This window comes from Salvia miltiorrhiza, chromosome 3 (assembly GCF_028751815.1).
Source record: "Salvia miltiorrhiza cultivar Shanhuang (shh) chromosome 3, IMPLAD_Smil_shh, whole genome shotgun sequence".
NCBI lineage: Eukaryota > Viridiplantae > Streptophyta > Magnoliopsida > Lamiales > Lamiaceae > Salvia > Salvia miltiorrhiza.
In genome coordinates, this window is record NC_080389.1 from 59,939,893 (window position 1) to 59,955,667 (window position 15,775).

The following is a 15,775-nucleotide window of genomic DNA, read 5'->3' on the forward strand; positions in this document are numbered from 1 at the left end:
TACATTTCTTTATATCAATAATTACATTTTTTTACGACAATAATTATTTTATCCAATAACTAAAAGTACAAGTTTTTGCATATAAAATAAATATTACTTTTTTTTATATTAATAATTACTTTTTTTGCTACAATAATTACTCGATTAAATAATTAAAAGTAAAAATTATCATAAATAAAAGTAACATTTATCATTAACAAATGTAATAATTTAGAAATATTACATTTTATTATAACAATAATTAATTTTTATTACGTCAATAATTACTTGATCAAATAGCTAAGAATAAAAATTCTAACCAATAAAATAACTTTATTTTTCTATATATCAATAATTACTTTTTCTTTTAAAAATAATTGCTTGAACAAATAACTAAAAGTAAATGTTATTATGAATTAAAATAAACATTATTGTGAAAAATATAATATTTTTGAAACATTACATTTCATCATATCAATGATTACTTTTTATTACAACAATATTTACTTGATTAAATAACTAAAAATACAAATTCTAACGAGTAAAAATAAACAATAATTTTATTCATATCAATAATTACTTTTTCTTATTAGAATAATTATTTCATCAAATAACTAAAAGTAAAACTTTTCATGAACGACATTTATCATAAACAAATGTAATAATTTTGAAACATTATATTTCTTTATATGAATAGTTATTTTTTTTATCACAATAATGATTATTTGACCAAATTAACACTAGCTACCATCAAATTCGACCCTCAAATTCGATCCTCAAATTCGACCATGAGAGTAGTCCTGAAATAGTTCGAGCAAAAATAAATTATTTTAGCTTGATACTTAATTACAAGAATCGATATCCAAAAACTATAGCTACATTGCTCTACTTCATTGCTACATATCCTGATGAATACTTATTCATCATCCAAATTAATTCAATTCTCCATCAAGAAATCAATATGTGTTCCTCCAAATCAAAATTGCAGCAGCAGGAGCCTAATCACGCCCCTCTCTTAGAAAGGCGCAACATATAACAAATTAAAATAAGAGAATATACACAATTAGAAAAATTAGACCTTATCCATTACTAGTTTCGAAGATGAGCAGAGGTGTAAATGAGGCTACAAGAAATTGTTCATGTACCTCAAAATACCGAATCAAGATAATTTAAAAAAAAAAAAAAAAAATCGAGAGTACAAACAACCAAAAGCACCAGTAAAAATCAAGATAATCAGTCCCGCCCCGAACTCCACCGGCCTCGACAGGATCAGACCCGCCCCGGTCACCGTGAAGATCTTTGGAAATCGAGGAGAGGGATGGCAAATTTGGGGATCTAAGGTTTGGAAGAAACGGCGAAATCACCGGAGAAGAAAGGAGAAGGAGCGGGTCGCCTTGTTCTTCCCCGGCGAAATCGCTGGAGATAAGGAGGATAGAGGCGGCCTTGATGTCCGGCGCTTGGGCTGGTCAGCGATGATAGGAAGGAGAGGAAAGAGTAGAGGGAGACGACAGAACTCTCTAGAGAGAGAAACTGAAACGAAAAATGAAGGAAAAAGTAAAAAGTAAGTAGAAAACTCTATTTATATTTTTTAATCGGGTTCGTGCCGGGTCTGAAAACGGGTCGGGGAACACGGTCGCATGCGGAATTGCGATAGATTTCAATTTCAATTTATGGATAGTTATCTTAATTATCTAATTATAGAAAGAATAATTCTGGTCCTAGTGTTTCCAATCACGCCGTACGCCACAAAGTCGATGTACAACTTGCAAACCAGAATGCACAACTCGTGGAAGAAGCTCCTCCTCCTCTGCACCCCATTTTCGTGCACGTCTTCTGCATCACAACAACTCATCACTACCACACCATTTGCATGAATTTTGAGCTCAAACTTTAAATTCCACTCGGATTTGACAAATTCATTCGGTATACAGACTCACATACGTATACCTTTTGATTTTGATCCAACTCTAGTGAGCTAATTATGGAGTTGGTCTGCTCAAATTGTGCACACATTTCATCATCGTTGCTGCCGCCGGCGATTGGTTATTCAAAGAGCCAGCTGAATTATGTGAAGTTGAACCGGAAGTCTTCATCGTCTAAAGATAGAAGCAGAAGGCGGGCGGCCGTTCGAGCTCAGAAGAGCGATTCGTTGGTACAAGTCGATAAGCTCCTCGGCACAAGCAGTAACAGCGCGCAGGACCAGCTCGATATTGAACGTGGTGTTTGTGTTCCCTTCCGGAAGTACACACCTCAATCAGTGCGTAGTTATTTTTTTCTTTATTTTTTTAATATATGACTGTAGATTTCTCTTTTCCTTTTGTGGTTTGTATGTGTCTATCTTGGAGGCATATGCGTTGGGGAATGAATGTATGTGATCAAACATGCATAAGCTGTAGCTATATGGTTTGTAGCCATGCCTTGATACTTGGAACTGTTGGTGTAAGATCATGTGTTGTTTGATTTAAAATACTGGAGGTGAGCAGCGGGGTTTGAGTACATATCTACTTCGAAAATCATTAAGAAATCTTTTTGAATGAATTGCTATTTATAGAAGTGTTGGTTTTATTAAAAGGGTTTGTGTTTGTGTTTGTTAGAAGTGCTACTGATTATTTAGGTGTATTGTGCTTTGGAAGAGCAAAACTAGATGTTAGGCAGTTCAAGCAATTTGTCTTGGCTTTTCCTGTATTGAATATGGGGGTTTCCATCACTGCTGTTGTTATACTTCTTTATCTATTGTTTCTTTTTCGTAAATTAAATTGGTTCTTGTGTAGGTGAGGAACAAAGTACTGGAGTCAAGAGGTGCAATATTATCATTAATTGGTCGAGGAGTTGAAATAGTGTGGAATTTGGGCTTCTATTGGTCTACCTTGTGGTATGATTTTCTTGTTGGTCGAGATGAAGAAGTTGTTCCTTTCCGTGCCCGCCAACTGAGGAATCTCCTGTGTGACTTGGGCCCTTCTTTCATCAAAGCTGGGCAGGTGTTTCTTTTTCTCTAGGCTAGATTCTTTTCTTTTTATGCAGAATATAATCATAATTCATACCATAGTGTATAAGAAAACTGTTAAAAGTTTTTCTGTGATCTATGAGTAAAAATTTACTTATGATGATTCCGAAAAACACATTCCTTTTTGCAATTCAATGACCTTACAACCTTTCTTATAAATAAATTCTCTGACTTGAATCCAGCTATCTTGGATTGATATGATTTAAAAAAAGTTTTTGATCTTTTCATTTGACATTCATTTTCTCTGTTTCTTTGTTAAAAAAAAAGGTGCTTGCTAATAGGCCTGATATTATTAGAGAGGATTACATGAATGAACTATGCATCCTTCAAGATGATGTTCCCCCTTTTCCTAATCAGGTACTTAATGTCCTTTTCGTGATGAATACTTTCATATTATTTTTCGTTGAGCAACCCATCATCAGGGCATTGGTAGGTAGCTTTTGACATTATAGAGGAGGAGCTAGGTCAACCTCTTGAGGCGGTTTTCAGCAAAATTTCGTCACAGACAATTGCAGCGGCTAGCTTGGGCCAAGTTTATCGAGCCACTCTCCGATCATCTGGAGAGGATGTTGCTATTAAGGTTTCAAGTGATTTTCATTTCTCTGCTTCTATGTTTTATATTACATGTAGTTGGTTCTACGTCTTCTGTTGGTGTTATGGAGTAATACGTCCTGATATATTTTCTTAGCACACTTATGCTTCGATGCTAAAAAAATACACAAAATTTGGATTGGTTAATGATGTAATTCAGGAAACTTCTTCAAGCACCTAAATGTCATTCTTGTACCTGGAGTTACTTGTTGAGAATAAGCGGAGATGACGATCAAGTCTATCAGCCAATCTAGAAGCTTCCCCTTGATCTTTTCCTTTTCTTGTATAAATATGTGATGAATTTTAGTCAAGTGACTAAAGTTATGTGACTTACTTGTGCTTGGTTACTGAAGGAAATATTAAGGCATGGTGAAAAATGAGTTTTTATGTAAGTCTGTGTGATCTGCCATCCTTTTTAAGTTTTAATTAATTTGCTCAGACAATCTGTTCTAGAATTTAACTAGGGCATCCCCTTTCTTTGCTTATCACTTGAAAAACATTGTTCTGGTTGCTATTTGTTCTTCTTTGGTAAATCTATTCTCCTCACTTTTTTGGTAATGCTTTCTCATGCTCAAACTCATAAAAATCAATTTGTTCTTGGCTCTTGTAGGTGCAAAGGCCTGAGATAGAGCCCATCATTTATAGAGATCTTTTCCTTTTTCGTACTCTAGCATCATTCCTGAACGGCATCAGCCTGCAAAAACTGGGTTGTAATGCAGAGCTTATAGTTGATGAATTTGGTGAGAAGCTGTTGGAGGAGCTTGATTATACCTTGGTATGATTATCTACTCTTACCTTCATAGTGACATAGTCCCCCCCCCCCTCTCTCTCTCTCTCTCTCTCTCGCACACGCACATTTGCATCTCTGCATGTGTATCCAAATCTCTGCCTACATCTCCAATGTTGTAAATATGTCATTCACACATATCTGCCGGAAGTTTAATGTGATATATTCAAACTTTTTCATGACAGAATTGTTGTAGCAACTTTTATGCCTTGCAGATAAATTCTAATGCTTCGTTTTGGCATATATTTTGGCACGCTTCTTATTCCTAGCTCTTATTTTTTCCTTCTATAATTGCCCCCATCTTGCTTATTATCTGGAAGGTAGTTCTCAATTGTAATGCATTCATATCATATGGATAAACAGTTATCATGAGACATCTTCTGCAATTTTTCTTAGGAAGCCCGTAATATTGAGGATTTCCTTGAGAACTTTAAGGATGACCCTACAGTTAAAATTCCTGGTGTTTATAAGCAACTTTGTGGTCCACGCGTGTTGGTCATGGAGTGGATTGATGGAATCCGATGCACAGACCCCCAGGTACTAAAATCAATCAGATATCAAAACTCAGAAGTAGGCTTTTGGCATGTGTCTTTAACCATGAAACTTCTTTGAGACAGGCTATCAAGGATGAAGGAATTGATGTAAATGGGTTTTCTGACTGTTGGAGTGAGTGCTGCACTGCGGCAGTTGTTAGAGTTCGGTCTATTTCACGGAGATCCACACCCAGGAAATATCTTTGCCATGCGCGATGGACGAATTGCTTATGTTGACTTTGGAAATGTGGCTGTCCTCAGTCAGGTGATAATAGTTTAGCAATATTGAATATCTAATTTGATGCTGTAGAGAATAAAGATATAAAACATATTGAAGAAGAAGAAGTAGGAAGGTGTATTTATATTGGAGATAAGAGTACATATTTATATGTAAGAGAACTATCACAACTAGGAACACTAAACCAATGTGGGATACTTATTACTATTCATAACACTCCCCCTCAAGCTGGAGCATATATGTTAATCATATCCAGCTTGATACACAACTCAGAGAAACGCTTGCCTCCCAACGGTTTAGTGAAGATATCAGCAATTTGATCTGACGAAGAAGTGAACGGAGTAGAAATAGTTTGGTTCAATACACACTCACGAATGAAATGGCAGTCAACCTCAATATGTTTAGTCCGTTCATGAAAAACTGGATTGTTAGCAATGTAAATAGCTGCTTGGTTATCACAGTGCATGGGTAACGGTTCATTGAAAGTGAATCCTAATTCCCCAAGCAGATTCTTCACACCAATCATCTCAGTTGCAGTATGAGCCATAGCTCTATACTCAGCCTCGGCTGAAGATCTAGCAACTGTTTGTTGTTTCTTGCTCCTCCAAGTTATCAAATTTCCACCCAAGTAAGTACAGTATCCAGATGTCGATTTCCGATCAATTTTAGAGCCAGCATAATCAGCATCAGAGTACCCTTCAATTTTTAGATGACCATTTTTTTTAAAGAACAATCCTTTTCCCGGAGATTTCTTGATATATCGAAGAATTCGAATAGCAGCTTCCCAATGAACTTGTTTAGGCTTATCCAAGAAACGACTAACCAAACCAACCGCAAAAGAAATATCAGGCCGTGTCACTGTCAAGTAGATAAGTTTCCCAACAAGACGTCTGTACTTAGCTTTGTCCTCCAAGAAATCTTCACTCTCATCCCAGACATTCGGGTCAATATCCATAGGAGTATCAACCGGCTTCGTTCCCAACAACCCGGTTTCTTTAAGTAAATCAGTAGCATACTTCTGCTGAGACAGAGAAATTCCATACTTGCTGTGAGCAATTTCAATTCCCAAGAAGTACTTGGGACGTCCCAAATCCTTAATAACGAATTGTTCTTGCAAGTATGTCTTTGTATCAGCAATTCCTTGTACATCACTCCCAGATATAAGGATGTCATCGACATAGACAACGAGAATGACAATTCCAGAGGCTTGATGGCGCACAAAAACAGAGTGGTCAGACTTGCATTGCTTAAACCCAATTTTGCTGAGAACACTACTAAACTTGTCAAACCATGCCTTCGGACTTTGCTTAAGACCATAAATAGCCTTCTTAAGACAACACACCTTAGTAGAATCCTCCCCCTGAGCAACATACCCGGGAGGTTGCTCCATATAAACAGTTGGAGATATATCGCCATAGAGAAAAGCATTCTTCACATCAAGCTGATACATAGGCCAAGAAAGATTAACAGCCAAGGAGAACAAGATGCGAATGGAGTTCAAGCGAGCGGTGGGAGAGAATGTCTCAAAGTAATCCACACCATAAGTCTGTGTAAAACCTTTTGCTACAAGGCGGGCTTTGTACCGATCAATGGTACCATCAGCAAGAAACTTGATAGTGAACACCCAACGACAAGAAACAATAACAGCAGAAACAGGAGCAGTTGCTAGAACCCAAGTGCCACGAGATAAAAGGGCACACATCTCCTCATCCATAGCAGCCTTCCAATGCGGATGTTTGAGTGCCTCAAGGTAAGAAGTTGGAATAACTGTAGAGAAAAGGGAAAGAGCAAAAGACCGAAAAGAAAGACTCAAACAGGCAAAAGAGACATAGTTAGACATTGGATGGCGAGTGGTACAAGTACGTTTACCTTTGCGTATAGCGATAGGTAAGTCATCTGTGTTAGCAGGTTGGTCATCCTCAGAATCTGCAGAAGAAGATAACTCGGGTGGAGAACATGAGGCCGGTTCAGCAACAGTCTCTGGAACTGGTGCGGGACGAGGACGACGGGTATACACTTGTAAGGGTTGAGTAGGAGGAGAAACTATCGCCGGTATAGGCAAAGGAGCAGAATGTAACTTATTTTGAGAAGTAGTGCTAGTATGAGGAAAAAATGGAAGAGATTCAAAGAAGGTGACATCGGCACAGACATAGTGACGTTTGGTAAGAGGGTCAAGACATCTATACCCTTTCTGTGTTCTAGAATACCCGAGAAAAATACACTTAATAGAACGAGGAGATAACTTATCTAACCCAGGACTTAGATCATGAACAAAACAAACACACCCAAAAATGCGAGGAGGGACAGGGTAAAGAGGTTTGTCAGGATGAAGATACGAAAAAGGAATATCTCCATGAAGCACACTAGAAGGCATTCTATTAATGAGAAAACATGCCGTAAGAACAGCATCACCCCCATAACCACTTAGGAACCCGCATATGAGACATAAGAGTACGAGCAACATCCAAAATATGACGGTGTTTTCGTTCTGCAACTCCATTTTGTTGGGAAGTATGTGAGCAGGAAGTTTGATGAATTATGCCACGAGAATCACAAAAAGATGAAATAGATTTTTGAGTGAATTCAAGAGCATTATCAGTGCGAAGAATACGCAAATCGACAGAATATTGAGTTTTTATTTCATGATAAAAAGAGTTTAGTATAGCAGGGACTCCAGTTCTCTGTTTGAGCAAATACACCCATGTCATACGCGAATAATCATCAACCAAGACCATAAAATATCTGAAACCCCCTCTAGACTCAACTCGACTCTGACCCCAAACATCACAATGAACAAGCTCAAAAGCAAAAGAACTACGTTTATCAATTCTAAAAGGAAAAGATGTGCGATGGTGCTTGCCCAACTCACAAGACTCACATTGAAATTCAACAGACGAAGTAGGAATTAAACTGCGAAGACTAGACGGCGACGGATGACCAAGGCGACAATGCCACTGATATGGAGTCACGGTGGCAGAGAGAGCACGCGAAGGTGCAGGAATACCAGAATCCAAGTAGTAAACCCCGTCACGCTCATGTCCTCCACCAATCGTCTTCTTCGTCTGCAGGTCCTGAAAGGTAACAAAGGTAGGAAAAAAAGTGACAGAGCAATTGTGAGTTTTGGTAAGTTGACTAACCGATAATAAGCTAACGGGAAATTTAGAAGCAAACATGACATTGTTAAGAGTTAATTGAGGAGTAGGACGGACAACACCACTCCCCGTCACCGAAGAATAGGTGCCATCAGCGACACGGACAGAAGGTAAGGATGAATGAGTAAAAGATGTCAAAAGAGATTTAGTACCAGTGATATGGACAGAGGCACCAGAATCTACCAACCAGACTTACCATGAGACACTGCAAACGCACCTGCGGAAGCAACTATAGGAGAGGTTGCACTAGTAGATGGAGCAATACCAGATGACAAATTGATGGATTGGATCAGTTTGTCATATTGAGCCGTGAGAGCGAGACCGTATCATCACTGGAGGAAGACTGAGGATCAGGAACAACTGTATGAGCCCGACCTGGTTTGCCAAAGGTTTTCCAACAATTTTCAGAAGTGTGATTGGTTCGGTGGCAATACTCACAATAACGATCAGAACCGCGACCTCGGCCACGACCTCGTTCACCACTACGGCCACGACCACGACCACCGTAAGAACTTTGACCGTGAGCATAATTTTGATTCTGAATAGCCTGGCTGGAGGGCGAAAAAGAGGCACTAACATGAGAATTCTGACCGCGAGCAGCCATGGCAGAAGAATTAGGTGAAGTAGCATCATCGGTACGGGAAACCCGCCAACACACGAGATAAGGCATTGGATAATGATGGAACATTATCACTTAATAACAGGCTGTCACGAACTGGTCGGAGATCAGCATCCAAACCTGATAAGAATTTGGCAACCATGAACTCTTCCCACTGTGTGGCCCGCTGAGTGACAGAACAGGATAGTGGATGATAAACAAGAATTTCATCAGCAAGTCCTTTGAGTGTAGAGAAATAGTCATTAACTGATTGGCCAGACTGAGTATGAGAGAAAGTTTCTCATATAACTCGAAGACACGAGATACGTTCTTGTCATTGGAATACATCTGCCGTAATGTATCCCACATGTCCTTAGCAGTTTCTAAGAACATGATATTCTTACTAACAGAGTCTTCAAGACTATTCAAAAGCCAAGTCATGACAGCACAATCGTCGGCACTACAGGCATCATATTTGAGATCCGTAGAAGCAACTGGATCACTTAGAACATGTGTTTCTTTTTTCTGAGAGCCTAAGAACAATAGAAAGGCACGAGACAGAGAAGATAATTGGAACCATTCAATTTTATGGGGTTCATAGGGCAGCGGATTTTGAATCAGACATGATGTAAAAGGATTAGAAAACTGAAACCCTATATAGAGAATAGACAGCAACGGTGGCTGAAACAAAAGCTAGAGAGGGAGGCTGTGCGACGGGGAGACCCGAGCAGCAATAGTAGTGCCAGCCGGAGAGAAGGACGGCGGAGAGATGAAGGAAAACAAAGAAAAAAAAAAAAATTCTGATGTGAAGATCAGACAATGCTGCAACCACAGAGCATACTTATAGGAATAGAGAAAAAAAAAAAAAACTATTCTAAATATGTAAAGTACTATTCATAAATACGTACAGTTAGAAAAATTATCAGGCATCTAACATGCTCTGATACCATGTAGAGAATAAAGATATAAAACATATTGAAGAAGAAGAAGTAGGAAGGTGTTATTTATATTGGAGATAAGAGTACATATTTATATGTAAGAGAACTATCACAACTAGGAACACTAAACCAATGTGTGATACTTATTACTATTCATAACAGATGCAAATTCAGCTTTCAATCTAAATGGCTTCCTAACCTCTATAAAATTGACTGCTAATAATACTTATCTTGTTTGGCCTGATAATAATCTTGTATAGTTCTCTTTGTTTATGTTTTTTATCTCTTTCAACATGGAAATGACAAGGATGCGATAAAATTTGAAAGCATATGTTCAGAAACTTAATTAAGCCCTCCACAAATTTCTTACCCATGTCCTCTGAGTTTACGTTTGGTAGGAGAAAATGTTAATTAGATTGCTGAATATTCCAGTCCTTCTAAAAAACTACTCTTTCATAGTTTTTATTATTTAATTATAATAAGGACCCTCCCAGTTTTTGTCATTAGAATATCCTTATGTTTTTATTGCTATGTCTTCAATCTCTGTGTGTGTTTGTTTTCTGATTTGGCCATTGCAAAGTTTTCTCAGCTTAGCTGCTGTAAATCACTTGCATTTATTACTGTTGAAAGCAAAAAATTAACTGGCTTCTTTTGATATTCATCTGCAGACAAATAAACAAATCCTTATAGATGCTGTTGTCCATGCCTGTAAATGAAGATTATGCTGAGATGGCCAACGATTTTACAGGCTTGGTTTTCTAGCTAGTGGAACTGATGTCTCCCCCATAGTTCCAGCTTTGGAAGCCATCTGGCAAAATTCTGTTGGAAAGGGCTGCTCTGACTTTAATTTCAGAAGCGTTACAGGTATTTAGTCATTTTCTGTTTTGTGCTTGATAATTATTCAACTTTCATTTCTCATAATTCTTTGCAAGTGTGGATTCAAGGTGTAGGTATGAACTCATCTTCTTCACATTTTTTGTAGTTGCCTTAGCTCTGTCATGGTTTCGAAATATTGTGTTGGTCTTTTAGTAGTTAATGATGAATTTTTATGCATAAAGAAACTTGTCATATATATGACGGCAAAATGGCCGGACAAAAATAAGCGAAATTGCACATATAATTACAACAACTATCTAATACTTGTAATCATAATTGATTGTATTATATGTACATGTCTGCTTATTACCGTTATTTTCTATCTGTTCCTTTTTAGCAGTTATTGCAATTTTCTGTCCTATGTTCCGTTTCTCTTCTTACCAATTTGTTATTTTGAATTTCTTATCTTCTTTTTCGTCTCATACTGAATTTGTTGGATTTCTTTCAGGCAAGTTCAATCAGCTAGTTTACAATTATCCTATCCGCATTCCAGAGAGGTTCTCTCTTGTTATTCGCTCTTTATTGACTCAAGAAGGAATTTGCTTCACCCTACAGCGTGATTTCAAATTTTTAGAGGTGATATTTTCCCCACAGTTTACTCTTAACTTATATTGTGTATCTTATATGGATTTTTCCGACTTAGTGGAAGATCTCTGATTGGAATTTGTGTTCAGCTCTTGGTGTATTAAACAGTTGAATGGAGAAAAGGTCACTTATTAATATTACTCAAACAGTGACTGATTGAGTTAAGATTCATTAGTATACCTCAGAAATGGCTAGTGAATGGAAGCATCATTTCTTAGAATCAACTTTCTTATCCTTTTCATGTTAACTCTAGATTTCAGATGAGTGAAAGATCTGGCTTTCATGTCAACCATGCCTATCAATTTTGTCTATCTCCCAAATAGTTGTGTTAATCATACATCATCTGATGATCTTTGCACCAGGTCGCATATCCTTACGTGGCAAAACGGCTCCTCACAGATCCCAATCCTGCATTGCGTGAACGTCTTATTCAGGTATCTCTCAACTTTCTTCATACACGCTATGGTTTCCTGTCCCTTTGAGATTTTGTAATTGCAATTTTTGCTTGGATTGGTTCTCTTCAGCTCAAATGCTCTGAAACACTGGTATTTTGTATTAGACACTTGCGTTTGATATGTCAGGTTTTGTTTAAAGATGGGGTTTTCCAGTGGAAACGACTTGAGAACCTAATTGTTCTAGCAAAGGAGAATGTGGCAAAGATGAGCAGCAACCCTGCATTCACGTTAGTACTTTCCTCCAGTAGCAGACTACACTCTTTATGTTTTTGCCGGAACATCCCACACATCCTTTTCCGAACCCCAAAACAAACCAAGAGCACATGTCTTCCTTCGGCTGTTTATATGTATATAGTTTAACAATCTGCTATAACAGGCAAAGGTCTAGACAGCAACAAGTTGAAAAGAAATTGGACCTCACAGACACCATCAAGGATGGAACTCGTCTCTTCCTGCTTGATGAAGGAATTCGTAGACAGCTTCTTCTTGCTCTTACTGAAGACTCCAAACTTCATATTCAAGAGGTTTGTAAAGTTTAACAAGTCACATATCTTTGCAAGATCTCATAAATCTTACAGCAGCACCATGCTTTTTCAGCTCGTAGATGTGTACAGACTGCTCGAGGACCAGATTGATGTACCTTCAGTAGCTCTGCAAGTCGCTCAAGGTAAGGCTTCGTTGTGTATGGAATGGAAACTCCGGTGACTTGATATATTTTTGACTTATGGAACCGTGGATGCTGCAGATCTTCCTTCTGTTGCTCGGGATGTAATGCTCTCGTGGAGCGCGTCGGTGTTATCCGACAGATGAGCTCGATTTTGGTACTGTACTGCTCCTTCCTGCCTAAAATCTAATGTTTTCGTTTAGTTGCAGGAGTGTATATCAGTTTAATTAACATTTGTATATAACCAACAATTTTCTATATATAGTAAAATGAGGTGGTCGATCTATTTAGATATATTGATGGATGTTCTCTGCTTTATACTATAAGTCTATCAGTTCCTCCTGCATGCATCCATTTTTACTTTATTTATCAAAGTACTGTGACAATAATTTATCAGAGTACTGCTTGTCTGCATTTTTTTTTGCAATTTTTGTTATTTAACGCTGTTTGTTATATTACGGAAAAGAATGTTGTTTTGTAATTTATCAAAGTACTGCTTGTCTGCATACATCCTTTTTTTTCAATTATTATTTATAATTTTTGCAATTTTTGTTATTTAACGCAGTTTGTTATATAAGGAAAAGAATGTTGTTTTCATGCTATGTACGACAACTAACCCTAACAGATAAGGTGTAGTTGATACGATTTATGAAATAAGTACTAGTATACTATAAGGTTATGAACTTCAACTCTATAAAAATACTTAGATGACATTATTATTCACAAATTTCGTTTATTTTACGTAGTCTACGACGACACATGGACACACTCTTCCAAAGTGTCATTTTTGAAATATAGATATTTTGATTTAGTTAAATCGTAGTCACATCCATAAAAGTATAAGAATAACCATTTTCCACTATTACACGAACAAATTACATAATATTCGTCGTATTTCGATGTGGTGACATGACATAAATATGTTCAATTATATAAATATGCTCACATGTCATGAATACGACCGTATAAAAAAAAATGTCATATTATATAGTTTGATGAAAGCGACATTATTTCACAGTGCTATACAATTAAAAACTCTAAAAAAATTCTATGTTTATTCCGTCTCCTTTCAATACAAAATTAGCTAATCAAATTTGTAACAATAAAAAAATTTAATCGATTCCTTGAATTCGTTTTGCCTCTGTATCTTCTCTCTCTCTTTTTTCTTATGATCTTGAATCTTATCTTTTTTTCCTGTTTTATTCCGTAATTTTTTTTAATTTATGCCATCATTTAGTTTGATGTTAATTTGAAATGTAAACGTCGTCATTTGAATATATCTAAGTTGACATAGTTTTAATAATCAACGGATTAAATACTTAAAAATTCAGAGGTTTATTTCAATATAAAATTTGGCTGAAAAATGATCGAGTATGCAAAATAGGGATTTACTAAAATCTAAATTGGAGTAGTACACATTCTAGGCTTTTAGCACCAATAACGTATAGGCTAAGCCAAACTACTAGAAACGACGCTAGACAATCGCGAAAGTTAAAACGGGTCGGCCAAACCCAAACCGGTCAACACCTGATTCGGGTCGGGCCATTTCTCGAACCGCAAAATAACCAACGTCAAAAAAATAAAATTAAAATTTTATAAATTTTGGAATTTCTGCTGTTGAATTTATGTTTATAAAAAGAGCGTCATCCACTGTTTATCAAAATCGAAACCCTCGTCTTCCTCATACTCTACACCCACACGAAATAATTAGTTTTAGGAATTGTAGCTGAATTTATTGCTCATGACTGATTCTAGGTATGCATTCATCCAAATTTATGCATATGTTCGAGTATAAAAGAGAGAGCAGAATCCCTAGATCTATTGACGCCGCTGCATCTTCTTGGTTCTTCTTCTTCCATTGGCGCCGTTGCATTCATTTCACGCCGATTATTGTTCCGCTCCAGTCCCCATCATCTCCGCCACCGCGAAACAACACAAAACGTAAGGTACCGATTTGCAATTTCCACAAATTTGAAAAGCGAAATGCGTTCTACTACAATGCAAACGCAAATTCGCGTTTGGAGTTCGGTTGGATTGATTTATATTCGCCGCATTTCGCGTTTGCAGTATCTGTTGGGGATGGTCTCAGTTGCATGCAAGAGGAGACGATTATCGGGAAGCAATCTCTGATGGCAGTTGCTGATCGCCAATTACTTTCAAGAGGTAGGAGGGCATCAAACTGAGTGGAATTTGGTAAAGATTTTGGAGAATGGCTCAGCAGTCGTCGCGGCTTCATCGGCTGCTCACTTTGTTAGATAGTATCCTTATTTTGACTTCCTTCACTCGGGGATTGTAGAAATCAGTAATTCAATGAATCAGAAGGTTCAGAAGTTTACATAGGATTTAAGCACCTGGTTTCTGTGTGGTAATATGTTCCGTTATTATCTTTAGTTGAGTGTTATTGGCTCAACTTTTTTCCTCAATTAGTAATCTGGATTCTCATAACTGTTTTGGATGTTTAGTTTTCATTTTTAAAGTATGACAAGGATCTCTCTCATTCACCAATAAACTAAAAGACAACTCCCCCCTTCTTGCATGCTTTCGTGTCATTCCGTTAGTTCTTGTTAACTGGGGGTATGTTGAATGATGATTTCTCCTTAACAAATGCTAAGCGGGTTCAACCCAGGCTACAAGGTTTTCTGCAGCAAGGCAGATAGGTGAAATTGCCAAATCACATCCTCAGGACCTGAATGCTCTCCTGAGTAAGGTACGGTTTTGCAACTTAATTTATATGTTTACATGACCTAACCTTTCCAATCTTGGCTACAGTTTGCACTCTCGATTATGAGAATATGGTAGATTTTTTGCATATCTCACAAAAACACATGACAAGACATTAAACAATGTGACGTTGTTGTAAAAGTCAAAGATAATTGCAGGTGTTAATGAAATTTAACTCTTAAATTATTATCTTATGACATTTGAAGCTGGGAATTTCTTTATTTCTTTTCTTAGGATCTGCATAAAGAAACAGTTATGGTCATTAGACTATTGTTATATGTAGTAAAATTTCAATTAATTTACATGAAGTCATAATTTGTGATACACATTTACTATGCTGTGATAAATAATCATGCAAATTTCAAATATAGGATACTTTTACACTGACACCATGCTCCTGTTATATACATATTTCCATTGTCAATTACTGTAATTGCTAAATGATTAAATTATGCTCATTACCATAATGTCGTTCAAATGGTTAATGTATGGCTCTCTGCATTTTATTTCATTATAGCTGCTATTTGGGAGAAGATACTTTGTTCTGAGTGGGTACACATTGTTTGATTTGACACTTAAACAGCTAGAAGGTTGACTCACTTGTAGGATGTAGTATGATTCATTCATTGATGTGGTTCTAGGGATCTTGGCTTG

The 15,775-nt window shown here is 37.1% G+C and overlaps 1 protein-coding gene and 1 long non-coding RNA gene across 2 annotated transcripts; both read left to right on the forward strand.

Moving 5' to 3' along the window:
• Positions 1-803: 803 nt before the first annotated feature.
• On the forward strand, positions 804-12,694 carry LOC131014971 (protein ACTIVITY OF BC1 COMPLEX KINASE 1, chloroplastic-like). Its single transcript, XM_057943149.1, is given in 18 exon segments — positions 804-1,540; positions 1,702-2,236; positions 2,751-2,957; positions 3,251-3,340; positions 3,417-3,563; positions 4,185-4,349; positions 4,758-4,898; positions 4,979-5,008; positions 5,010-5,159; positions 10,489-10,527; positions 10,529-10,562; positions 10,565-10,684; positions 11,145-11,272; positions 11,644-11,715; positions 11,863-11,963; positions 12,113-12,260; positions 12,334-12,403; positions 12,482-12,694. Coding segments are annotated over 17 exon segments (1,983 nt in total). The 5' UTR covers positions 804-1,540; positions 1,702-1,960; the 3' UTR covers positions 12,547-12,694.
• Positions 12,695-14,024: 1,330 nt separating this feature from the next.
• Positions 14,025-15,109, forward strand: LOC131014972 (uncharacterized). The gene is made up of 3 exons (XR_009098406.1): positions 14,025-14,346; positions 14,468-14,658; positions 15,013-15,109. It is a non-coding gene; the product is annotated as an uncharacterized LOC131014972 (long non-coding RNA).
• Positions 15,110-15,775: the final 666 nt, after the last annotated feature.